The following is a 27937-nucleotide window of genomic DNA, read 5'->3' on the forward strand; positions in this document are numbered from 1 at the left end:
TTTTTATCTCTGCTGCTCCCCCTTAATAGGTCTGTCTCTGAAGGCAGCCAGGCATCTAGTATTGATTATACTTGACAACTCCTGGAAAACGGGGAGACCTCCCGGAAGAGTTGGCAAATCTCCCTGGTATGGAACTGATCCTCTGCTGGAAACCAGTATGATTACCGCAGCCAATATGATGCCCAGAAGCTGGGAGGATATAGGGCAGGATTTTGATGGGGGGTTCCCTTCTTGCTAATAATTCCATGTAACACATGCAGATGTTCTGGATTACAACCGGGAGCTTTGTATCCAGCTTCACCCGAAAAAACCTCCAAAGTCAGATGACAAGTGGCGCTTCTGTGCCGCTGCTCTCTGGGGTAACAAAGCGAGGCTGATATGTTCTATGACACGAAGCTGCCAGATTTTCTGAAGCTGCAGTTTGCACGGCTTAACAAGCATTTGTCGGCCTCCTCTTCCTCGTCTTCCTTTCCTGCGAGCTGCCGGATGATTCACTCCGCTCCATAGGGAAAACACATGGCACCTCGGCGTCTTCTGTTCTCAGGCCGATCTTCAGGAGCGAGCAACCGAATCCAAAAAGGGAAGCAGCCGCGGCCGTTTTGCATGTATGCAAATGGGCAAAATTTGCATATGAATTTGAAACTCATTGACCCGAAAGATAGAATGTTATTTATATGTCAGCGGCTCTGGTAAAGAGGAAAGAGCGGAGCGGAGCACCTACACGAAGAGGACATATATTATCGGGTGTGCCGGTGCCCACCTCGGAGATGGCACAGCGCCCCCCACCGGTATAATTACTGCGCTCTATCACAGACTCATAGTATCGCGTGCTTTGGTGTGATGGAGCTGTTAATAGTGATGGTGGTAAAGGGTAAGATGATATCTAACATCCCTAGAGGTCCAGGGCGGCTTTGTGGTCAGCACTTAGTATTTGTGGTCTGGGATAGTGAAGGGGTTAATGGAGGTGACTTAGGGCCGAAAGCTATGACTAGTTTCAGCCTAGGACTGCTTCGGCGGCAGTAGCCTAAGGCCTCTTGCACACGAACGTGTGCTGCCCGTGCCCATGCTGCGGACCGCAAACTGCACCGTGGGCCAGCCGCATGCGGATCGCAACCCCATTTACTTGAATGGGGTCCGCGATCTGTCCGTTCCACAAAAAGATAGGACATGTTCTATCTTTTTGCGGAACGGAACACCACAGAAGTACTCCGTAGTGCTTCCGTTCCGTTCCGCACTGCATCTCCGGATTTGCGGACCCATTGACGTGAATGGGTCCGCATCCGGGATGCGGAATGCACACAGCCGGTCTCCCGTGTATGACCTCTTGCACACAAACGTTGCGGTCCGCAGTGGACGGGCACTAACCGTGGGCCAGCCACATGCGGGTCACGACCCCATTCATTTGAATGGGGTCCACGATCCATCCGTTCCGCAAAAAGATAGGACAAGTTCTATCTTTTTTGCGGAACGGAAGCACGGGACCCCACGAAAGCACCCCATAGTGCTTCCGTTCCGTGGTTCCGTTCCGCACCGCATCTCCGGATTTGCGGACCCATTGAAGTGAATGGGTCCGCATCCGGGATGTGGAATGCACACGGCTGGTGTCCCGTGTATTGTGGACCCGCCGTATGCGGGCCACTGGGGACACACAAGAGGCCTAATACGTGTACGCATTTGTGATAAATCCGTGTATGGAGACGCTCACCGGCTTGTTACGAGGACAATAGTTAATAGACAAGAACACAGAACACAAAAAATGCGTCTGGCTCAGAGTGACCAAGTGTTGGTCTAGTTTACTACACCCAGCGTAATGGTAGATGACAAGAAAGTGAATAACACAAATTCATTAAAATACAGTCATGTCCATAAATATTGGGACATGGACACAATTCTATCATTTTTGGCTCTATACACCACCACAATGGATTTGAAATGAAACGAACAAGATGTGCTTTACCTGCAGACTGTCAGCTTTAATTTGAGGGTATTTACATCCAAATCAGGTGAACGGTGCAGGAATTACAACACTTTGCATATGTGCCTCCCACTTGTTAAGGGACCAAAAGTAATGGGACACAATAATAATCATAAACCAAACTTTCACTTTTTGATACTTGGTTGAAAATCCTTTGCAGTCAATGACAGCCTGAAGTCTGGAACGCATAGACATCACCAGACGCTGGGTTTCATCCCTGGTGATGCTCTGCCAGGCCTCTACTGCAACTGTCTTCAGCTCCTGCTTGTTCTTGGGGCATTTTCCCTTCAGTTTTGTCTTCAGCAAGTGAAATCCATGCTCAATCGGATTCAGGTCAGGTGATTGACTCGGCCTTTGCAGAACATTCCACTTCTTTCCCTTAAAAAACTCTTTGGTTGCTTTTGCAGTATGCTTTGGGTCATTGTCCATCTGCACTGTGAAGCGCCGTCCAATGAGTTCTGAAGCATTTGGCTGAATATGAGCAGATAATATTGCCCAGAACACTTCAGAATTTATCCTGTTGCTTTTGTCAGCAGTCACATCATCAATAAATACAAGAGAACCAGTTCCATTGGCAGCCATACATGCCCACGCCATGACACTACCACCACCATGCTTCACTGATGAGGTGGTATGCTTAGGATCATGAGCAGTTCCTTTCCTTCTCCATACTCTTCTCTTCCCATCACTCTGGTACAAGTTGACCTTGGTCTCATCTGTCCATAGGATGTTGTTCCAGAACTGTGAAGGCTTTTTTAGATATCGTTTGGCAAACTCTAATCTGGCCTTCCTGTTTTTGAGGCTCACCAATGGTTTACATCTTGTGGTGAACCCTCTGTATTCACTCTGGTAAAGTCTTCTCCTGATTGTTGACTTTGACACACATACACCTACCTCCTGGAGAGTATTCTTGATCTGGCCAACTGTTGTGAAGGGTGTTTTCTTCACCAGGGAAAGAATTCTTCAATCATCCACCACAGTTGTTTTCCGTGGTCTTCCGTGTCTTTAGGTGTTGTTGAGCTCACTGGTGTGTTCCTTCTTTTTAAGAATGTTCCAAACAGTTGTTTTGGCCAGGCCTGATGTTTTTGCTATCTCTCTGATGGGTTTGTTGTGTTTTTTCAGCCTAATGATGGCTTGCTTCACTGATAGTGACAGCTCTTTGGATCTCATCTTGAGAGATGACAGCAACAGATTCCAAATGCAAATAGCAGACTGGAAATGACCTCTGGACCTTTTATCTGCTCATTGTAATTGGGATAATGAGGTTATAACACACACCTGGCCATGGAACAGCTGAGAAGCCAATTGTCCCATTACTTTTGGTCCCTTAACAAGTGGGAGTCACATATGCAAACTGTTGTAATTCCTGCACCGTTCACCTGATTTGGATGTAAATTCCCTCAAATTAAAGCGGACAGTCTGCAGTTAAAGCACATCTTGTTTGTTTAATTTCAAATCCATTGTGGTGGTGTATAGAGCCAAAAATGTTAGAATTGTGTCCATGTCCCAATATTTATGGACCTGAGTGTACCATAGATCATTGCTAAAAGTAATAATTGCAGTCGGAGGAGACACACAGAAGGCGCAGTCACGTGACCACTCTCCCGATCTCCGTAGAGAGACAGAAAAAGTAGCGCATGTGCATTAGTAAATTTCAGAGCCCGGCAGGGGAAGGGAAAAATGTAAATATGAATAACCCCTCTAAAGGGGTTTTCCGGGATTTTAACATTGATGACCTATCCTCGGGATCCGATCCTATCTGATCGGCGGGGGTCCGACACCTAGAACCCCCGCTGATCATCCGATTGAAGAGAAGGCCGCGCTCTGTGCCAGCGCTGCCTTCCCTTCATTGTTTACCTGCTCGCCATCAACGTTGCAGCGGTGAGCAGTGCAAGAAGCCGCCCCATTCACTTCTACACTTGAATATGAAGGAGCTGTCCTATAGAAATTAATGGGACAGCTTCTTGTAATTACACCCGATCACCGTTGCATCCTTGATGGCGAGCAGCGCTGGCACGGAGCGCGGCCTTCTCTTCAACCAACTGATCGGCGGGGGGGGCCGGGTGTCGGACCCGCGTCGGTCTGATATCGATGACCTGTCCTGAGGATAAGTCATTAATGTGAAAAAGCCTGGAGAACCCCTTTAATGGGATGCAGAAAAAAACTCACCATTTGAGATGTTAAGAGGTTAATATTATAGCGGGGCCCGGCGTCCCCCTCCCTCTCCTGCTGACCTGCAGACAGAAGGGCCTTCTTCCTACTGAAGCTCACTTATCTGTGCTGTACTTACCTGACACCCAGGACGACTTCTCCTTTATAGTACCGGAGGTTGTGTGCGCACATTTGTGGTGCCGTTATGATGGTGGCTTGTGAAGCACTTGATTTGAGGGAAGATGTCCCTATGACAACACTTATCTGCATAAGCAAGGATAGGGGCAGAAACCTCTGATATCTGTAATCCGGATTTCTATCTGTTTTTGTATCTTTCATCCTTGGGACGGTCACATAAAGGCCGTCAGACATAGGCTAGGGATACATGGCGAGACTGTCCGTGACGTGCGCCGTGTGACCCCACTTCGCGATGCCGTGCTCCCTGCAGCGCAACTCGTGGGCGCGCATCGCGAACTGCAAGAAGTCCAAACCTGGGGACTGTCAGGTGGCAATCGTGACAACTTGATATCCTGATAGAACGCTACGAGCACTATTTGTGCGCGTTTTTGGCGTATTCAGCCCCGATTCCTGGATTTTAGCGTCTGATGTGTCCTCCCGACCGTTTCCTCTATACCCTACTTGCTGTTATAATGGTCTGTTTTCCTGAAGACTGAGAACGGCGTCGGAGAATGGAAAGGCTGATTATAATGATTAGCTTGTTTATTGCGTTAAGTGATGCAGCATTGTGTAAAGAGGGGCACCGCTGCTCGGGCCTCACCGGAGCATTAATTACACCTCGTGTACAGAAGGGATTGCGTTACACTCGCCGCGCCACATTGTACAGAACAAAACCGCTTTACCCATCGGCACTTGACTTAGTTAACCATTTGCGGTGAGAGACTTGCTTGACGCGAGTCATTTACTTACCTCGCAACACATTAGGTAAGTGACCCTGTCAAGACACACGCTAAGAATAAGGGATGTCTTCTGTACACCCTTAAAATGACCTGCCTTATATTGTGTAGCTCCCCCGCGCTGACCCACAAGACCTCTGAGGAGTCCTGTAGTATCTGGCAGGAGTCCTGTAAGTCGCCCGGTTCGGCCTCCATGGATCTGACTTGTTTTTCCAGCACATCCCTCAGACCATGATCTGGGGATTTGGAGACAAGTCATCCCCTTGATCTCTTTGTCATGTCCCTCGTTCCTGGACCGTTTTTACAGTGCGGCTGAGGCATTACTAATAGAGGCCAGTGATATTAGGGGGCACCGCTGCCATGACAGGGGTACTTGTCTGTACAATGGATAGGTTAATGGTACATGTCACATCCACATGAGGCCAGGATCCAAGATTTTCAGCAAAACATGTCCGGAGCATCGCATTGCCTACGTCGGCTTGTCTTCTTCCCATAGTCCACCTGGTGCCATCTCTTCTGTGGGTAAGTGACGCACAAGCACTCATCTGTCCACGTGATGTAGTAACCTGATTCATCAGACCAGGCTGCCTTCTTGCGCTGGTCCTGTTCTGATGCTCACATGTCCGTTGTAGGGGCTTTTGGTAGAGGACAGGGGTCTGTCTGTGACCAGACTGGGGTATGTAGCCCCATACACAGCAAGCTCCGATGTGTGATCTGACATCTTGCTGTCAGCACCGTGCTATAGGACCAGACGGGCTAGCCTTTGCTAGCCTCAGCTTGTAATACATCAAATTCAAGAACTGACTGTTCACTCGCTGCATAATATTTTCCACCCCTTGATGTAAGCCATTGTCACTAGATAGTCTTATAAGTAGGGACCTGGAAGAGCAAGATAAACAAACCTTTTGATGAGCTTTTATTATCAGGAGTAGTGAGAATATGAAGTTTTAGTCTACCAGATTTTGCTCCTGCAAGTGCCCAGGAGGTAGAGCTTCACTGTGAAGTGTCCTCTGCTTTAAGCTGATGCACAGCCCCTCCCCTCTGCTCTGAGTGACAGGTGTTCTGGTCTCCTGGTTGGATGCTACACCTGTCACTCAGAGCAGAGGGGAGGGGCTGTAATGCAGCTCAATGCAGAGAGCACTTCACAGTGAAGCTCCACCTCCTGGGCACTTAAAGAGCAGAACCTGGCAGAATAAAACTTAATATTCTCACTTCTCCTTATGAGAAAAGCTCCACAATAGATATATACGTAATTTTCTGCTCTCCCCAGTCCCTACATAGTGCTGTCGGCAGTTTAGTAAGGTCAAAACTGCTGACAGACTCCCTTTTGTTATGGCTGGAGGGTGTATATGTGGATAAGCTCTTCTCATACTTTTTTCTTCGTTGCTGCCTTGTGACCTGCTAGAATAGTTCTTATACTGAATGAGTCGTCGTTCCTGCGGTGGCAGACAAATTGCTGAATCTCGCTCATCTTTTCCGTACCGAGAGCCAGAAACAGATGAAATAAAATACAGTTTCTCTAGTCTGACAAATCCCAGAAACACGGCAATAAGACTTTACTGGACAGATCAATGTCAGGGAGGGAGACTCCCTTAAATAAGGACCCATTAGAATTATGCAAAAATCATCAAGTTCCGTTGCCCTAAAAATCATGTACATAATCATATTAAAGCAAATGCCCTCAATTCTGTCAATACATGCCATTACATAAAAACATTCTGTCTGCCTGCAGCCACCACTAGGGGGAGCTGACTACTTAACACAGTATGCAGTAAGCTCATAGGCTCCCCCTAGTGGTGACTGCAGGAAGATAGAACATTATGAATTACCTCTATAGAGGATGCAGATCTGTAGGGACGCCAAGTCATATGTGGTGGCATTGTCCTCTTGTCACTGCTTTCTGGTGTGAGCGGGGTGAAGTCACAGATGGCGGCGCAACTAATAATTGCATCATCATCTGCGCCTGAAATATGCCTAATTTCGCCATATTTCAGAATAGTAAATGACCGCCATAGCCCACCGTCGATGGATGCCTTGGTTGTCTAGTGCCCATGCCAAGCATCTTTCGCCGTATATTTTAGGATTTCTTCTCCTGGTGTTATGTATATAACCAGTGTTTTTGTTGGACTTTCGCTTGAACGCGGAAACTTTACTGCGTCTTTGCTTTTTGTATTCTCTGCCGGCTGTTGGAGGTATAAGTACGAAAACTTATTGAAACTTATGAATTACCTCTATGTCTATGCAGGGGGTTTGGAGCTCTGTATCAAGCGCTCTAAAGATATATTAATAAATGAATTAAACATAAAAAGGGCAGGTTGTTAACGTGCTCAAAAGAAGAATGCAGAAATCGGCTCTGCTACATCTGCGTCGGCCTATTTTACACCGAAAAAAATGAGAATTTCACAGAAACCTTTTTATATCTTCATGGTGAATGGTATTCGGGTTTAGCCAAAGGCTCACATGTCCGACGTGTCTGTATATGTGGAATATCACTAGATTTATAGTCACTGCCTCACAGTTCACGTATAGAATTAGGGTTGAGCGAAGTCGTTCCATAACTTTTCTCATAATATGCGCTCCGTACAGCCTTACAATGTATGGGCTCCGCTGAGGCAATCTTCCCATCGCTCCCAGTAAAGTGAGACTTGTTTAGTCTTGAGCCTGGCTCGTTACAGTTTCTGCACATACATTAATGTTTCAAAATCCGAACCCGGGTTCATTAATGAGCCACAAACCCAGGTTCATATTCGGAATTTAAAACATGCGCAGAAACTGACTGTAACGAGCCAGGCTCAAGACTAAACAAGTCTCACTTTACTGGGAGCGATGGGAAGATTGGCTCTGCGGAGCCCATACATTGTAAGGCTGTACGGAGCGCATAATATGAACAAAGTTTGAGAACGTATCGGGTTCGGACAGATCCGTCCAAACCCTCTTCTCTCAACCCTATAGAAAGTTCTGTATGCATTGCAGAAGTTTGGTGTATACTGTGTGATTCTAGAGTTCACTGAAAAACACTGTGCTGTGAGCTCCCTCTAGTGGCGGCTAAAGATACCCAGAATTTAATCTTTCCCCTCTATGGCTATGGTTTGGAGCTCAGAATCAGAAGTTATTGAGAAATTAATCGTTGCAGAATTTTTGATCTGTTTGCTCCGCCATGTGCTAAAACTGAGCTGCCATTCTTGGAGTTTGGCTTTTAGGTGCGGAGTAGTGTTGAGCGAATCGAAGCCCCGATTCGGGATAAATTCGATTTGCCCCAAAGCCGCATTTCCTCGTGCTTTGCGATAGCAAATCGATTTTAACCTGAAATAGAGTAAGAAACAATAAAAATCATACTCATCTGATCCCTTTGCTCGCGACGGGCCAGCCGGCGCCATCTTGCTTTGAAGATCTCGGCCGAAATCCCGAGCGCGGTGACGTATGACGTCATCACGGGCCGTGCGAGATTTTGCTCCAGATCTTTACGCAAGATAGCGGCAGCCAGCCCGACGCAAGCAAAGCGATCAGGCAAGTGTGATTTTTATATATATTATTTAGATTTTTTAAAATTTTACACACTATTATTTATATTATGAACGCGGCATCTCAGGGGTACGATGACGGGGGGCGGTGTAATTGCCGCTCCCTGTTATTACACCCACTACTTACAAAGAAATGCGCTTCGTCACAAAGTTTTTTTATTTTCTTTTTTTTTATTTGGCAATGCAGTCGAATTAAACTTTTCAATAATTCGCTCATCACCAGTGCCGAGCGTTAACTCCTGATGTCTTGCAGGTCTTACTTTTCTGGCGTATTGGAAATCTTGACTATATTTAGGGATAAGCGAATCGACTTCGGATGAAACATCCGAAGTCGATTCGCATAAAATTTCGTTCCAATACTGTACGGAGCAGGAGCTCCGTACAGTATTAGAATGTATTGGCTCCGATGAGCCAAAGTTTTATGTGAATCGACTTCAGATGAAACATGATTCGCTCATCCCTAAATATATGTGTATTATGTATATTTTTGCTGTATACATGTCTTCTAATGAAAAATCTTTGTTTTGGCTTTTTTTTCCCTTTAGGCCTTAGACCAGGATCGGACTGCACTGCAGAAAGTGAAAAAATCCGTCAAAGCCATTTATAATTCAGGGCAAGGTAAGCGCTGACTGTCGGATAGTGTGGAGACTAGTGGGAGGTGCTAAGGTGAGATTTACATAGTTTATCCAGGGTCCCCAGCAGCACAAAGTATTTCAGGAGAGGAGTGTACGAGTATTGAGAGGGTTAATGGCTTGTCCACTCGCGTGATGACGATGGTGGTGAGCACAGGGTAGTGTGTGACAGGAGCTATGATGGGAGGAAAGAGATGTAGACAAGTGGAAGGTGTCAGGCTGAGACTTACATCGCAGAATAAGCAAGCGGTCCAAGCAGCACAGAGTATTTCAGGAGAGGGGTGAGTAGATTTCAGCAAGTAGTGACCTTTCCACATGTGATGTTGTTAATGAGGTCAGTGCTGCAGGTGACAAGGGCAGGGAGGTCACAGACTAATAGATACCGAAAGAATCAGTGTCTGCTAGCAGCACAGAGTATTTCAGGATGCTACACTGGTCATATTGGAGGTGATGATCCCCAGCAGATATGATGATGTTCCTGAAGACCACAGAGGGGTTAGTGTCTCCAGCAGCACAGAGCATTTCAGGAGAGGAGTGCGCTAATCTGGTGGGTGGCAGTGACCTGTTCAGTTGCCAGTAATTACAAGAGCATAGGTTTGATGTGAGGGGGGGCAGTGTGGGAGGGGGTTAATGTCTCCAGCAGCACAGAACATTTAAGGAGAAGAATTTACTAATCTTGTGGGGGATGGTAACTTGTCAACTTGTAGTGACAGAGGGGGTTAATGTGGGAGGTCGCAGACTGATAGTAGGAGGAGTTAGGGCCTCCAGCAGCACAGAGTATTTCAGTTTTTTTCTACCAGCTTTTGCATAGTGTAGCTGGAAGGTTTAACGGTTAGTTTGTTGCATTAAGCTGCCATTGGACAGAATGAAATCTGAGAGCGGGCGGTTAAAGGGGTCCGCTCCCTGTGTCTATGAGCCCAGGACACCCCCGTGAGCCTCTGCGCCAGCAGCAGTTCATATCTTTCCAGTGACCGCTGCGGAGAAACTGTCCGGTTATCGGCGCGTCCAGTCTAAGGTCATTGGGATGAATACAACAGCAGCAGCACCAACCTCTCCTCTGTCCTGATGGTTTGTTTCAATGTATCAGTGCAGGTAAAATGTACCGCCCTGTAGTGCAGACTTTTAGGGTCAGTTCACACAGAGTTTTTTGGCACTGATTTTGGAGCGTTTCTGCCTCAAAATTGGCTCCAAATCTGCTCCAGAAATGCCTCAAAACAGCCCCCCATTTAATTCAATTGGAAGCAGCACGTGTCCCATCGTGGGGCAGAATCGGCGCCGATTTTCCCATTCATATTAATGGGAAGCAGAAAAAAACGCACCATTTGAGATGCGCACATACGCGTGTGAAAACGCACGTAATTTTGAGGCGTACAAATCTGCTTGGATTCAGCCCAAAAGCAGCCGTGTGAACCAAATGTATGATGGCAAGAAGGAGGGGACACATGGAAGGAAGTATAAGACTGCAGGATCAGACTACACAGAATCCCGTCGTAGTCTGTTACCGTGGCGATGCATAGCCTGCAATAGGAGCTGCAGAAACAAAACGATTGGATATTTTTAATGAAATCCTATAGCAAAGCTGCTTCATTTCACATTTTTGATTTATTGGGCCGGTCACAAATCAATGCTTGTGACGGTCGACATGGCCTTTAAGCATGTGATAGATGTGTGTGTGCGCGCTGCTTTACAGAGGGATTACGGTGATTATATGTGGAGCGGTTACTTGTGTGTAATTGGTGCCATGAAATAGTGCAGCGGTTAGCAGATTGCCGCCTGCACTTTTGGACGTCCATGTAGCTGCCAATTGAATGTCATTAAACACTTAGAAAGCCATTAGTTTTCTAGCCGTGTTCACGTGGAGAGGCAGGATTGGTCTTGGCTGCGGTACAGAGACCCGCTTCCTGCGGAGCGCCTCCTTTCTTCTCTTCCCTGCTTCTTATAAATAGTGTGTTTTTTGAGGCAGCGCAGCACATGCCCATAGGCCCAGGTAACGAGGCATCCCCCTGGCATGAGCAAGGGGGCAGAAAATGGAAAACTACAAGTTATTTTGTAAGTCGGGGGTCCCTAATGGATCAGTCTCCGACTGACCGCTCATATATGTTATCAATCACTTCCTGGCCTCGGACGCTGACCTCTGCAGTGCTGCACGGAGAGGACCCCGCAAAACTCAGTGGAAGTACCAAAAGCGTGTTCTCTAGCACCACAATCTTCATTAAAATCCTAATACTTTATTTCAACATGAACTAAAAATTTTTGTATATATATTTTTAAAAAAACGGACACGTTTTGGATCAGGTTAAATTTTGGTTCATAGTATGCCGATCGTGGACTATTCTAAAATCCTACGTTTGAATATAATTCTTCACAGTTAAAAAAAAAAAAATGCCAACGTGTTGCCTTTCTAAAAATTAGAATTTTATGCTCTAGTCACTTCCAAAGCTGCATTCAGTGTCCAGCTACTAGAGCGGGAAAACAGATTTTTCTTAGCCTCCAATGAACAATCTCCAAAACAGGAAATGGTTACATTCTTACCTTTTAGCGTATTTGTGGGGTCACTTTCTAATGCAGTTTCCATTGCAGGATATTTAAGGGGCTTTCCCATTTTATTAGATCACTAAAGATGGGTCATTACTAACTGATTAATGGGGGTCTGACATCCTGAGAATGTTCCTTTCCAAGTGGCTGAGGGACAGGGCTTAAAGCGTACCTGAGTTTTAAAAAAAAAGTTTGCATAATGGCTATGCTTCTTTGTACAAAGTCTTTTTCAGCCATACTGTTCCCTGTTTCAGCTGCACAGCTAGATGCATTTCTCTCAGAAGCAGGGAATGTCTCCCTACGGTGGAATCTGCCAGCGCTGTACCGCTGTAATGTCCTCTCCCTTACTTTTTACTTTGTTTGTTTTCAGCTCCGGAGCTCACAGAACAGATAAGGAGGGGGAGATCACACTTACAGAAAGGCAGGACTCTACAGTGATCTTCAGAAGCAGTTCTTTTACCAGGCTCAGGATCTCAGCTAGCTCTGACGCGCCCCCACTTTCTGTGAGCCGTCTTCCGAGTTTCTGTTACCAGGGACGGATCTTGCCTGACAACAGACAGCGGACTGCGACGTAGGCGGAAGTGAGACCCCCTAGTGGCCATGACTTCACAGCTGTTTTACCATTCTAGATATTCTATTGCAGAGCTGTGGGGGGAGGGCTCCTGCTGCAGCCAGTTGCCTTACAGCCAGAGCGTGGCCTCATCTCCCGGGGCTCATATTTTCTCCTTAGAGTGTAGCAATCACTTATTGGCAACATTTTAGTTAATTTCTATTTTTTTCTATAAATGTCAGTATGAGATGCTGCAGCGGCGGTTTAGGTTTCACGGATGACAGTACAAGGTATCATATAAATAGCTCCGCGTCCTCCACAATGTAATTATTCAGCAAGAAAAGTAAAAAAAAAAAAAAAATCTTGTTTTCTTGTTGGCTCCTCAGGAGTCCTTGGGCAGATGCCAAGATACTTGTTAAATAATAGATTAAGGCCATATGCTGGGAGAAGGCACTTCTACTACACACTGTACGAGCAGCCATGTCAGGAGAGCGAGCGCTTGGACAGCGGCCTGAATAATCAGGCAAGATCCGATGTTACGGCTGGATGAGATGGACTGTATGGAGGGGGAAGGACTGCACGCGGCGCAAATTATACCCCAGGGGGTTTGCAGAGATGTTACACCGGTAGGATGGAGGCCAGAATCCAGGGGGGTAGGAGTGAATCCATGTGCAGTTATTATACTGGCGTCATCTTATGTAACCTCTGCCCCCCTTACCTGCACCCCTGCTGGAGTCCAGATCCCAGTACAGTTTTGTTGGGCTACGTGATGGCATAGTGTATAAAAGCAGATTTCATAGGAGTCTCATGTTACTGCTCTACTCTACATATTTCCTGAAATACTCTGTGCTGCTTCTGACCACGTTCTTCTCCTATCCGTTTGTGACCGCCCACGTTCTCTCATAGGGGACACTTCCACAATCGTATTCAGCCCTGATCTCACTAACATCACAACATAAGAGCTCATGCCACCAACCTTCATGCGATGAGCGCATTCTTCTCCTGAAATACTCTGTGCTGCTGGTGACCCTGTTCTTCTTCTGTCAGTTTGTGACCGCCCACGTTCTCTCATAGGGACGCTTCCACAATCGTACACAGCCCTGATCTCACAAACCACCACATGAGAGGTCAGGCCACCGACCTTCATGTGATAAGCGCATTGTTCTCCTGAAATACTCTGTGCTACTGCTGACCACATTCTTCTCCTATCCGTTTGTGACTGTCCACTTTCTCCCTCATAGGGACACTTCCACAATGGTATCCAGCCCTTATCTCACAAACCACCACATGAGAGGTCAGGCCACCAACCTTCATGAGATGCGCGCATTCTTTTCCTGAAGTACTCTGTGCTGCTGGTGATGGTGACCCTGTTCTTCTGTCAGTTTGTGACCGCCCACGTTCTCTCATAGGGACGCTTCCACAATCGTACACAGCCCTGATCTCACAAACCACCACATGAGAGGTCAGGCCACCGACCTTCATGTGATAAGCGCATTGTTCTCCTGAAATACTCTGTGCTGCTGCTGACGACATTCTTCTCCTATCCGTTTGTGACCATCCACTTTCACAATGGTATCCAGCCCTGATCTCACTAACATCACAACATAAGTGCTCGGGCCACTAACCTTCATGTGATGCGCACATTCTTTTCCTGAAGTACTCTGTGCTGCTGGTGATGGTGACCCTGTTCTTCTGTCAGTTTGTGACCGCCCACGTTCTCTCATAGGGACACTTCCACAATCGTATTAAACCCTGATCTCACTAACATCACAACATAAGAGCACATTGTTCTCCTGAAATACTCTGTGCTGCTAGTGACCGTGTAGTCTTGTCTTTATTCCCTTTTATCCTAAATCAGAATCACATGAGTGGACAGGTCAGTGCCCTTCACTCCTCTCCTGAAACACTCTGTGCTACTGGTGACGCATCTCCTTCCAGCATCAGCCTGTGACTTCCATCTTGTCTCTATTCCCTCAAAACAGATCAGTGGACCCTTCTCAAGGTCAAACATGCCTCTCCTGAAACACACTGTGCTGCTGTGGACCTCGTTCCTTCTTCCCTCTGTCTCCATCCCCCTCTTCACATCATGCCCCTTTCCCTGCTGCCTACAGCCCTGTCCTCCCTAACAGCATCGCGTAAGATCAAGCCCACTCATTTGCTGAAAAACTCTGTGCTGCAAGGGGCCCTATTCCCTCCATTTTTCAATTCTCAGATCTGTAGGAGTTAGCAACTTATGTAAACTAAAATATATGGTGGCACTGCATATAGTGCAACACTTTACAGGACCATGATGTTACTGAAATCCTCTGTGCTGCTGGGTCCCCTGCTCCTTCATTGTCCGTATGCAGCCTGCCACTGCGCTTCCTCCTGGCCCTCCACTAGGGCAGCACTCTCATCTCCTGAAATACTCTGTACTGCTGGGGATCTTGTCAGAGGTGTGAGAAATCTGGCTGGTATTCTGTATGCAGCACCCAGTGAAGGCTCCTGGTCTTAAAGGGTCGGGGAGACGCCAACATCTCCTGTCTTGTAAGACGTTGTCACTGTCTCTTCTTCAGATCATGTCCAGAACGAGGAGACCTACGCACAAGCTTTAGATAAATTCGGGAGCAACTTCTTGAGCCGCGATAACGCCGATTTAGGCACGGCCTTTGTGAAGTTTTCCACTCTCACCAAGGAGCTGTCGACACTCCTCAAGAACCTGGTAAGTGATGGGAGAACACGCCTTGTGTCACCACGCACATAAGTGTGTGTCAATGTCCTAGCAAAGGGGAACTAGAGGGCGCTACTGCACCCACCCAGTGGACCTTCGAAGTGCCAATCTCGGAGCCTTTCCTGGTCCCAGGAGGCCACAACATTTGAACCTTCTCAGATCCTGGACCTTGTCGGAGGACCTTATGAGACAAGCTATTAAGCAGCCCTTAGAATATACTTTGGGGGTACTCCAAGGGTTAAACATTGATGGTGTGTCCTGTCACCTCTGCTGGCTTTTTCAGTAACTACTTGCATCAGGAGCAGCCATTCTTATGATTATATTCCTCTACTATTCCCATTAGACAAACATGAAGTAATGCCCACTGGAGCACCTCTGTCCGTTCCTGCAGCAAACACCTATGGGCATCGCTCTGTCAGGTGCTCCAGTAGGCATCCCTTAATTCTTCCCCTCCGTTCTGCTGACTGGTGCTGCCCCCCACCCCGAGATCACACATTATTAGCCTATCCGGACAGACCATCGGGGTACGTACCCTAAAAAAAAAAAAACTTAAAGGGGTTGTCCAGGTTTAGAAAACACGGTAGCTATATTGAAACGGCAACACACCTGGTCGATTGTTCGTGTCTGGTATTGCAGCTCAGCCCTACAGAAGTGAATGAGGCCTAGCTGCAATACCACGTGTCACCTGTGGACAGGTGTGGCGCTGTTTTAGGAAGTCATCTGCCATGTTTTTCTAATCCTGGACAACTATTTTAATGTGGGTGCAATTTGTGTAGCATTATAAAAGCCTCTAATCGTCTTAAAGGGACCTGTCATGGTGACCTTCTCAGTAAAGTGGTCGAGTGTATTGTTGGTGGAAAAGCCCTTTTTTTAGACTTGTTCTTTACCTCATTTTGTTTTAGCTCCAGGGACTAAGCCACAATGTCATCTTTACACTGGATTCACTTCTTAAAGGGGATTTGAAAGGAGTGAAGGGGGTAAGTAATGAGGAGCTGTTGGCGTCCGTGTGGGATCCTTCTTGGTTCGCTAACTCAATTATATTATAACATTTTGTGTGTTCTGCCTTTGAACATCATTTTACATTTTCCATCTTCATGCAAAGCATATGTCTTCTCTAGTCACACCCAGATCTTCCTAGACCACTTCACTAAGCTTCTGCGGTGCATTCTGCTGTGTGTATGTGGGGAGGTATTGCTTTATAGGACTGCTGTATGTTTCCTGTTGTAAATGCAGCATCTATAATGTGGCACAGCAGAGCTAGGCCCCATGCACATGACCGTATTCTCCCTCCGCATCCATTTTTTACTGAGCGGATGCAGACCCATTCATCACAAAGGGGGAAAAATGCTGTGCTGTCCACATCCGTATGTCCATATGCCCCACATAAAATATAGAACATGTCCTATATTTGTCCTGTTTTTCTACAGCACACGACCGGTGGATTGCAAAACACATACTGTCGTGCACTTGTGGCCTTACAGTGTGCATCCTGTATTATACTCCAGAGCCGCACTCACTATTCTGCTGGTGCAGTCACTGTGTACATACATTACTTCTCCTGTACTGATCCTGAGTTACTCCAGAGCTGCACTCACTATTCTGCTGGTGGAGTCACTGTGTACATACATTACATTACTTATCCTGTACTGATCCTGAGTTACATCCTGTATTATACTCCAGAGCCGCACTCACTATTCTGCTGGTGCAGTCACTGTGTACATACATTACTTCTCCTGTACTGATCCTGAGTTACATCCTGTATTATACTCCAGAGCCGCACTCACTATTCTGCTGGTTCAGTCACTGTGTACATACATTACATTACTTATCCTGTACTGATCCTGAGTTACATCCTGTATTATACTCCAGAGCTGCACTCACTATTCTGCTGGTGCAGTCACTGTGTACATACATTACATTACTTCTCCTGTACTGATCCTGAGTTACAGCCTGTATTATACTCCAGAGCTGCACTCACTATTCTGCTGGTGGAGTCACTGTGTGCATACATTACATTACTTATCCTGTACTGATCCTGAGTTACATCCTGTATTATACTCCAGTGCGGCACTCACTATTCTGCTGGCGGAGTCACTGTGTACATTACATTACATTACTTCTCCTGTACTGATCCTGAGTTACATCCTGTATTATACTCCAGTGCGGCACTCACTATTCTGCTGGTGATGTCACTGTGTACATACATTACTTATCCTGTACTGATCCTGAGTTACATCCTGTATTATAGTCCAGAGCTGCACTCACTATTCTGCTGGTGCAGTCACTGTGTACATACATTACTTATCCTGAGTTACATCATGTATTATACTCCAGAGCTGCACTCACTATTCTGCTGGTGCAGTCAATGTGTACATACATTACATTACTTATCCTGTACTGATCCTCAGTTACATCCTGTATTATACTCCAGAGCTGCACTCACTATTCTGCTGGTGGAGTCACTGTGTGCATATATTACATTACTTATCCTGTACTGATCCTGAGTTACATCCTGTATTATACTCCAGAGTTGCACTCACTATTCTGCTGGTGGAGTCACTGTGTACATACATTACTTATCCTGTACTGATCCTAAGTTACATCCTGTATTATACTCCAGAGCTGCACTCACTATTCTGCTGGTGCAGTCACTGTGTACATACATTACATTACTTATCCTGTACTTCTCCTGAGTTACATCATGTATTATACTCCAGAGCTGCACTCACTATTCTGCTGGTGGAGTCACTGTGTACATACATTACATTACTTATCCTGTACTGATCCTGAGTTACATCCTGTATTATACTCCAGAGCTGCACTCACTATTCTGCTGGTGCAGTCACTGTGTACATACATTACATTACTTATCCTGTACTGATCCTGAGTTACATCCTGTATTATAGTCCAGAGCTGCACTCACTATTCTGCTGGTGCAGTCACTGTGTACATACATTATTTATCCTGTACTGATCCTGAGTTACATCCTGTATTATACTCCAGAGCTGCACTCACTATTCTGCTGGTGCAATCACTGTGTAGATACATTACTTATCCTGTACTGATCCTGAGTTACATCCTGTATTATACTCCAGAGCTGCACTCACTATTCTGCTCGTGCAGTCACTGTGTACATACATTACTTATCCTGTACTGATCCTGAGCTACATCCTGTATTATACTCCAGAGCTGCACTCACTATTCTGCTGGTGCAGTCACTGTGTACATACATTACTTATCCTGTACTGATCCTGAGTTACATCCTGTATTATACTCCAGAGCTGCACTCACTATTCTGCTGATGCAGTCACTGTGTACATACATTACATTACTTATCCTGTACTGATCCCGAGTTACATCCTGTATTATACTCCAGAGCTGCACTCACTATTCTGCTGGTGCAGTCACTGTGTACATACATTACATTACTTATCCTGTACTGATCCTGAGTTACATCCTGTATTATACTCCAGAGCTGCACTCACTATTCTGCTGGCGGAGTCACTGTGTGCATACATTACATTACTTATCCTGTACTGATCCTGAGTTACATCCTGTATTATACTCCAGTGCGGCACTCACTATTCTGCTGGTGCAGTCACTGTGTACATACATTACATTACTTATCCTGTACTGATCCTGAGTTACATCCCGTATTATACTCCAGAGCTGCACTCACTATTCTGCTGGTGGAGTCACTGTGTGCATACATTACATTACTTATCCTGTACTGATCCTGAGTTACATCCTGTATTATACTCCAGAGCTGCACTCACTATTCTGCTGGTGCAGTCACTGTGTACATACATTACTTATCCTGTACTGATCCTGAGTTACATCCTGTATTATACTCCAGAGCTGCACTCACTATTCTGCTGGTGCAGTCACTGTGTACATACATTATTTATCCTGTACTGATCCTGAGTTACATCCTGTATTATACTCCAGAGCTGCACTCACTATTCTGCTGGTGCAGTCACTGTGTACATACATTACATTACTTATCCTGTACTGATCCTGAGTTACATCCTGTATTATACTCCAGAGCTGCACTCACTATTCTGCTGGTGCAGTCACTGTGTACATACATTACATTACTGTACAGTGACTGTTTTAGACAACACCTCCCAGAATGTAAGTAACCACAGTCATCCCTGTGCAGACACTGAACAAGCAGGGCTATGATTTACACAGCATCATGTTTGCACTTTATAAATACAATAATATTTTTCTTGTCCAGCGAGTTCCTGATTACATCTGGTTCACTATTTTTTGTCGTTTTATGTTTTTTCCTCTCCCAAGGACCTCAAGAAGCCGTTCGACAAGGCCTGGAAAGATTATGAAACCAAATTGTGAGTTCTCTCCGCATTATTGATGTGTGTCATGGTGCACTACCACAAAGGTCGCACTTCGCCTAATTAGTTTTATTCTGCAGAGATTGGCATGTGGGATGTAGTTTTTTTTTTTTTTACTATTATTATTTTTTGCAGCATGCTCTTCACTGTGCATTTTTATGCAGCTTTTCCGCCTGTTAGCACAATGTTCATTATTATTATTATTATTATTATTAATAATGATTGTTAATTATTTCTTTTTTAGCACAAAAATTGAAAAGGAGAAGAGGGAGCATGCAAAACAGCACGGAATGATCCGGACGGAGATCACAGGGGCGGAGATCGCCGAAGAAATGGAGAAAGAGAGGAGATTGTTCCAGTTGCAGATGTGCGAGGTGAGATTTGTAACTCTGCCGCTCTATAGATCTGGGCAGTAACCACTGCCCCCCGCCATTTACTTCCCTTATACTGGTGACACCCTCATCTAGGTGAGCGAAGGGTTCAAAAATTTTGATTCAGCTGCTTCGCCGAATTTTACAAAATTGGCAGTAGCGGGTGCAATGACAGGGAACAGTGATAGCGCCCCCTTCCCCCCCGTCATTGTACCCCTCAGATGCCGCATTCATAACTGATCGCGGCATCTGAAAGTAATAATACAATGTAAAATAAATTTAAAAAAATGGAATCATACCTACCTCATCCATTTGCTTGCAATTTCCTCGTGTTTCGTGTCAGCGAATCGGTTTTCCCTGAATGGCAGTAAAAAACAAAAAAAAAAAACATGCTTACCTCATTCATTTGCGACAAGCCGGACGCCGCCATCTTGATTGAAGATCTAGCGCGAAATCATGCGCAGCCCACGATGAAGTCATCACGTCAGCCAGGGTTATGACGTCATACGTCGCGCGCACAGGATTTCGTGCGAGATCTTCAGCTAATGAGGTAAGCGTGATTTTTTTGTTTCGTTTTGTTTTTGACTGCCATTCCGGGAAAATCGATTCGCTGACACGAAGCACGAGGAAATTCGGCTTCGCAGCAAATCAAATTTTCCCTGAAATTCGGATGGAATTTCTGCTGCAGTTCTCTCCCTTGGACCAGTGGCACATGAGCGGCCTCCTCAGTAGGTAAACGTGCACGTCACTATACAGGTGGAACACCAGGGGGCGCTGTGATAATAAATTTGAATTCAAGTGAATATCTCGGAACTGGAACATTTTTGTAACAGAAATTAAATTGTAAAAGTAACTATTTTTTTTATGCTAAATTGCATTAAAATACCATTTTGTGGTGGCACAGCCCCTTTAACGGCATTTCAGGGCTTTTAGTCTAAAAAATGTTTCATGGGATCAGATTGACTGCTGTGTGTGAGGGTGTTGGATGCAGTTTTTGTATCTGCACAGATACAATATGGTAACCTAGTATATAGTCGCCTCCTCCACATTGCTGTACGCTAGCACCAGCTGGATGTCTGATATTAACATGATACCACAGCTATGATTATGTAATTAGCCCCCCCCCCCCCCCACACGTGCAATTATCTATAACCGCTGTATTTTGTCTTCTAACAGTATCTTATTAAAGTTAATGAAATCAAGACAAAGAAGGGCGTGGACCTCCTGCAGAATCTGATCAAGTATTACCACGCGCAATGCAAGTGAGTGCGCTCTACGGTGCGACTTCTCCCCCCTATGGCAAAAACGCGGGCTGCACATACGGAGCCCATCTGACGGCACCCCATGACAGCAGCGTATTATGCGCATGATAAATTAAAGTCGTCTCTCTTCTCAGTTTCTTCCAGGACGGCCTGAAAACCGCAGATAAACTGAAGCAGTACATTGAGAAGCTGGCTGCGGACCTATACAATGTAAGTAACGGGGGCGCTGTAGATTACCTTGTCTAAATTGGGGTTGCAGAAACAGCTCCACCCCTGTACAGAGGTTGTGTGCGGTATTGCAGCGGTCATTTTGTCTAATCAGCGTTTGGCACTAACCCGTGGAGAGAAGGTGTGTTACATAGTACTAAAATGATTGTGTAAATGTTGTGCATCTCACAATGCATCATCTGTCGTATCTCAGTATGCAGAAAAGACCGCAATCAACGTTCTTTTTAATTGTCAATTTCGTGGTAACCCCCTGAAATATGTATAATAAGTAAAAAATGTACAAGGCGAATTGTTCACGAATCTTATATAAACTCAATAAAGAAACTTCCTGTTATATACAACTTATTTCACTTTTTTAAAAAAAATTATTCGGTAAGTGTAGACTTCAGGCAGTCTACCTATTAGTGAAATGTACTTAACCTGTTTTCACACCAAAATTATCAGATCTGGAGATTTGCCAGAGTCGGCCTTTCACACATGTAGCTCCTACCCCAGAGATGTTCCATGTCGGGTGCGTTCTCACCACAAAGGAAATGGTCCAGGTCCCTAGGCGAGGAGCGGGAACTTTAGGCATGGCCACTGTGATTTTCTGGAACATTTAATTCACATGTACTCACTCTGGGGAGGAAAGGTCTGGTTAAAGTCCGGGACAGATTATGCAGATGTATGCATTCACACATACAGTCCCTCCCGGTAAACTACAGAAAATGTCAGGATTCCACAAGTGTGAATGGAGCACTAAGACATCCAAATACTATAGCATTCAACTACTATAACATAGCTCCCTATGTGCAAGAATATAACTACTATAATACTGCTCCCTATGTACAAAAATATAACTACTATAATACTGCCTCCTATGTACAAAAATATAACTACTATAATACTGCTACTATGTACAAGAATATAACTACTATAATACTGCTTCTATGTACAAGAATATAACTACTATAATACTGCTCCTATGTACAAGAATATAACTACTATAATACTGCCTCCTATGTACAAGAATATAACTACTATAATACTGCTCCTATATACAAGAATATAACTACTATAATACTGCTCCTATGTACAAGAATATAACTACTATAATACTGCTCCTATGTACAAGAATATAACTACTATAATACTGCTCCTATGTACAAGAATATAACTACTATAATACTGCTCCTATGTACAAGAATATAACTACTATAATACTGCTCCTATGTACAAGAATATAACTACTATAATACTGCTCCTATGTACAAGAATATAACTACTATAATACTGCTCCTATGTACAGGAATATAACTACTATAATACTGCCTTCTATGTACAAGAATATAACTACTATAATACTGCTCCTATGTACAAGAATATAACTACTATAATACTGCTCCTCTGTACAAGAATATAACTGCTATAATACTGCTCCTATGTACAAGAATATAACTACTATAATACTGCTCCTATGTACAAGAATATAACTACTATAATACTGCCCCTATGTACAAGAATATAACTACTATAATACTGCCTCCTATGTACAAGAATATAACTACTATAATACTGCCTCCTATGTACAAGAATATAACTACTATAATACTGCTCCTATGTACAAGAATATAACTACTATAATACTGCCTCCTATGTACAAGAATATAACCACTATAATACTGCTCCTATGTACAAGAATATAACTACTATAATACTGCCTCCTATGTCCAAGAATATAACTACTATAATACTGCTCCTATATACAATAATATAACTACTATAATACTGCTCCTTTGTACAAGAATATAACTACTATAATACTGCTCCTATGTACAAGAATATAACTACTATAATACTGCTCCTATGTACAAGAATATAACTACTATAATACTGCTTCTATGTACAAGAATATAACTACTATAATACTGCCTCCTATGTACAAGAATATAACTACTATAATACTGCCTCCTATGTAAAGGAATATAACTACTATAATACTGCCCCCAATAGACAGGAATATAACTACTATAATACTGCTCCTATGTACAAGAATATAACTACTATAATACTGCTCCTATATACAAGAATATAACTACTATAATACTGCTCCTATGTACAAGAATATAACTACTATAATACTGCCTCCTATGTACAAGAATATAACTACTATAATACTGCTCCTATGTACAAGAATATAACTACTATAATACTGCTCCTATGTACAAGAATATAACTACTATAATACTGCTCCTATGTACAAGAATATAACTACTATAATACTGCCTCCTATGTACAAGAATATAACTACTATAATACTGCTCCTATGTACAAGAATATAACTACTATAATAATGCCCCCTATGTACAAGAATATAACTACTATAATACTGCCTCCTATGTACAAGAATATAACTACTATAATACTGCTCCTATGTACAAGAATATAACTACTATAATACTGCTCCTATGTACAAGAATATAACTACTATAATACTGCTCCTATGTACAAGAATATAACTACTATAATACTGCCTCCTATGTACAAGAATCTACCAACTATAATACTGCTCCTATGTACAAGAATATAACTACTATAATACTGCCTCCTATGTAAAGGAATATAACTACTATAATACTGCTCCTATGTACAAGAACATAACTACTATAATACTGCCTCCTATGTACAAGAATATAACTACTATAATACTGCTCCTATGTACAAGAATATAACTACTATAATACTGCCTCCTATGTAAAGGAATATAACTACTAAAATACTGCTCCTATGTACAAGAATAGAACTACTATAATACTGCTCCTATGTACAAGAATATAACTACTATAATACTGCTCCTATGTACAAGAATATAACTACTATAATACTGTCTCCTATGTATAAGAATATAACTACTATTATACTGCTCCTATGTACAAGAATATAACTACTATAATACTGCTCCTATGTACAAGAATATAACTACTATAATACTGCTCATATGTACAGGAATATAACTACTATAGTACTGCTCCTATGTACAAGAATATAACTACTATAATACTGCCTCCTATGTACAAGAATATAACTACTATAATACTGCTCCTATGTACAAGAATATAACTACTATAATACTGCCTCCTATGTACAAGAATATAACTACTATAATACTGCTCCTATGTACAAGAATATAACTACTATAATACTGCCCCCAATAGACAGGAATATAGAGGTGAGCAGGTAGAAGAAGTGAGTGGAGACTTATTGAAGTACGTGTCTGATATCTTATTATGTGTAATAAATTCCTTTACAGATTAAACAGACACAGGATGAGGAGAAGAAGCAGCTCACTGCACTGCGAGACCTCATCAAGTCTTCTCTGCAGTTGGATCAGAAGGAGGTAGGTGTCCTTAGGTAGTTTCCTGTTCATTCTGTGATCACAGCGATGGGGAAGGAAGCGAACGATGAAGAGTTTTCTTATTTTTGTCTGTTTTGCGGCATGTTTTAGAGCAGATTACTACATATTATTGCGGGGAAATATTCAGAAGAATCTCATTTATTTCTTTTTCAGGGGACGGTCCTGCTGAATGATTGACACCCTGCTGTATATGAGCAGGACCGTCCCCAGGAATGTAACTCAATAACGGATGAAATGTTCAGAATCTTTTCCCACGAGTCTATATATACATCCTCTAATCTCCTACGTTATATCGTGCTGCCCTCAGGGCACTACATTTAATGTGACAGGTTCCCTTTAAGGTTAGTTGATCTGTAGTATGATATCTGCTCCATGCAAGAACTTGATGTACTGCAGATCACGCTATCCTCCATGTCTTGTAAGATATCTTGTATACACCTGCTCTCCTGTATGGGAGGAATGTGGAGAATGCAGGAGCCGTGAGTCTTCTGAGGCCTCCAGCCTATATGGAGGCACCCCGCTGATGAACTGGTGGAGCCACGTACTTAGCTTTAGACAGCACGTGCCCAAGACTTCTAGGGATATGTTTTTATTTTTTACATTTTATGGTAGAAGGACTAGTTCCTGCTTCGATGTTTACCATACCTGCTTGCCGACAGTGAATAGAGACACTTGTGACCATCTATCCTGAATTTTTTACTGTTGTATCCAGCCTAGTCAATCCCCTGTGAGCTAATACCAGTGGCTGAAATCTTTGGTAGTTTCCCACAAACCATTGGCTAGACTGGATAGAGTTAACTTTTATTTTCGGCCCTTGGGATTCCTTCAGTCTGACAATGTGGCGCCCCAACCAGAATAGGTTGTGCATCCCTGCTGTAACTGATGAGAAATGTCTGATGCTTAGACTACTGCCGTAGTAATCTCCCTGGGTGCAGACTTTTTGAGCAACCCCATTAAACGAGGCCTACTGCCAGGTAGATTTGATCCTGCTGATTAAAATGATACCTTTCTTGTGAAAATCGGTTCATGCGTTCCTGAGAAAGAGGCTTTACTGCACCGAGGGGCGTGGCCAGCACTGAGTGGTTAGGCCCCACCCCTTAGTGTCGTGATGCTTTCACTTGCGTAAAGAACAAAAATCTTTTTTGCTCAGGAAGGCCACAGCCGATTTTCACAAGACAGGTATCGTTTTAATCAGCTGGATCAACTCCACCTGGTTTAATAAGGTTGGTCCTGCCGATACGTACCCTTTAAGACATCTTGAAATCTGTTGTTGCAAGGAAACACCATAGTTCCAAATAAAATCTGACTGGTAATTTCCCCCTTCTCCCATGAGCGTATGACCTTTCTTCCGGACTAGTTAAGATTTTTATCTGGAATGTCTGAGTAAATAGCACATTATGTCCGAGGGTCAGATGTGCTCTGGCGATAATGTTTGTTCAGTGACCTTAAAAAATAAATAAAAAAAAAAGTAGTTTTTTTAAATACACAAACAAAATACATCTTTTGATGAATACAGCATGGGGCTCTGTTTGCGATACGTCAGATTAGTGCGGTTTCTAGACCACTGGGTGACGAATTAATGGGCAGAAATAGAAAATTATGCAGATATTGTAATATTAGTTTTTTGTTTTGTTGATCCATTTTATTTCTGTGTGCGTTTTAATGCCGTCAGTGCCACCTTCTCCTTTTGGTGGAGTCGTCAGTGCTGTACCATGCTGGTAGCCAGTGTGTTTACACTCGTTCCTGGCAACCAGTGTTGTGCCACCCTGGCTGCTCAGTCTATGTGCCGCACTGTGTAGACAGAACATACATTCGGCGCTAAGGTTGGCAGTGCAGATAGGCTTGAGAGCCAGGCAGCTTGGGGGTCGCTTTACTCCCTTAGGACTCTGCATTTTTAGAGTGCAGTATTAGCAGCTTTGAGACTCGCCGTTTTTTAGAAACAGGGTTACCGTTCACTTGCAGCAAGCAGAGATCAAGAAAATGATAAGGAACTGAAACACAAAGTATATAATTGAAGGGAATTGTGAGCTAATAAAGGGAATCCCTGATTCAGGACCCTCCTCTACTGGTGGCCCCTGACTCTTTGATATCAATGGGATCAGTGCAACGCTTCCTTTGCCCTGTGGTGGCGCTGCAGGAAGACTCTCTGTAGATTATCATGTACAGACCCTGTGTGTATATAACGTATAACAATGGTCCTTGGACCAAACAGTATGGGGTCGGGCAGGGGGTCGGAGTCAGCAGATGTCATAATGGAGAAGAATTCCATTTGGACTATTTCCTGTTACACTGTGGTGTAGCAGAGTATCATATACAGTTTATACCCCAGATAGGAGATGTTACTTTGCATCAAAGTATGATAGAAGAATAATGGCGCATCATCATATGAAATTAGTGCTATATAGCCATATTACGGTATAGCAGTGCAATATAAAGTGTATCGCTACAGGTTATTCCAGGGAATCCTATAAGGAATCTTACTCCATGGATATCACCGTCCGTTAATATGTACTGATAATCGATTAAATTGCACCCCGTGGCTGTGATCTCCAACCGGTGTCACTCCAGCAGTCGCAAGACTACAACTCTCAGTATGCCCTAGCAAAGTGTCAGTAAGTATCCTGCTAGGAGTTGGAGGCCACCGTACCACCGTATATACGGACACGTTATGTGCGGGGCGGAGATCTTGTGTTATTTCACAATCGCAGTTTCCACAAATATTTCTTACTGCAGTGGGATTTGTCAAAGAAAGTCAAATGTCAGCGCTTCTCCGGGAAACTCCCGTCCCCGCGTGGGAAAAAATGTGACACCCGTAAGAGCGGAATGTCGGTGTCATATTAGACCTCAAAATCAGGCATGCAGTGTATCCGATCACGGCTGAGAACGAGCCCGGACATCAGTTATGAGGATGCAGAAATGTGGTCAATTAGATGATTAAAGGGGAACTCCACTTGCAGAACTGATTTCACTCTAATCAGACTAAAGCGTAATGCAGCCTGCTGCTGGAAATGTACCACTCTCATCATCCCGTCTTCATTTACCTGTGCCTCCCTCATTCTTCCTGGCTGTCGATGACTTCCCGTATCAGTGACTACCCGGTGTTTACAGGTAGCAGCTGTGGTCACCAGTACAAGAAAGAGGACCCTCATTCACTGACAGCAAGCAAATACCTTGGGGAAAATAAAAAAACTAGGAATTGAAACACAAAGTGACCTACTGTTTAAATCATGTTTTTAGGTTAAACATATTTTGTTAAAGAATTTCCGGTGGTTATTTTTCATTTTCCATGTCTGTATCTGTTCAAAAAAAATAAAGATCACTAGCCACTAAGCCCAATAA

At 44.0% G+C, this 27937-nt stretch overlaps 1 protein-coding gene across 4 annotated transcripts in view; it reads left to right on the top strand.

The window, feature by feature from the left end:
* The window catches only part of ASAP1 (ArfGAP with SH3 domain, ankyrin repeat and PH domain 1), a 188508-nt gene that overhangs the window by 112190 nt on the left and 48381 nt on the right, over window positions 1-27937 (top strand). For all 4 annotated transcript variants that reach the window (XM_040431230.1, XM_040431226.1, XM_040431229.1 and 1 more), the window contains 8 exons: window positions 9107-9179; window positions 14834-14979; window positions 15891-15965; window positions 19291-19340; window positions 19588-19717; window positions 20891-20976; window positions 21111-21186; window positions 24494-24580. In XM_040431230.1, the coding sequence (XP_040287164.1) occupies window positions 9107-9179; window positions 14834-14979; window positions 15891-15965; window positions 19291-19340; window positions 19588-19717; window positions 20891-20976; window positions 21111-21186; window positions 24494-24580 (723 nt within the window). The remainder of the gene's footprint in view (window positions 1-9106; window positions 9180-14833; window positions 14980-15890; window positions 15966-19290; window positions 19341-19587; window positions 19718-20890; window positions 20977-21110; window positions 21187-24493; window positions 24581-27937) is intronic.

Source organism: Bufo bufo, chromosome 5 (assembly GCF_905171765.1).
Source record: "Bufo bufo chromosome 5, aBufBuf1.1, whole genome shotgun sequence".
In the NCBI taxonomy this organism is placed as follows: domain Eukaryota; kingdom Metazoa; phylum Chordata; class Amphibia; order Anura; family Bufonidae; genus Bufo; species Bufo bufo.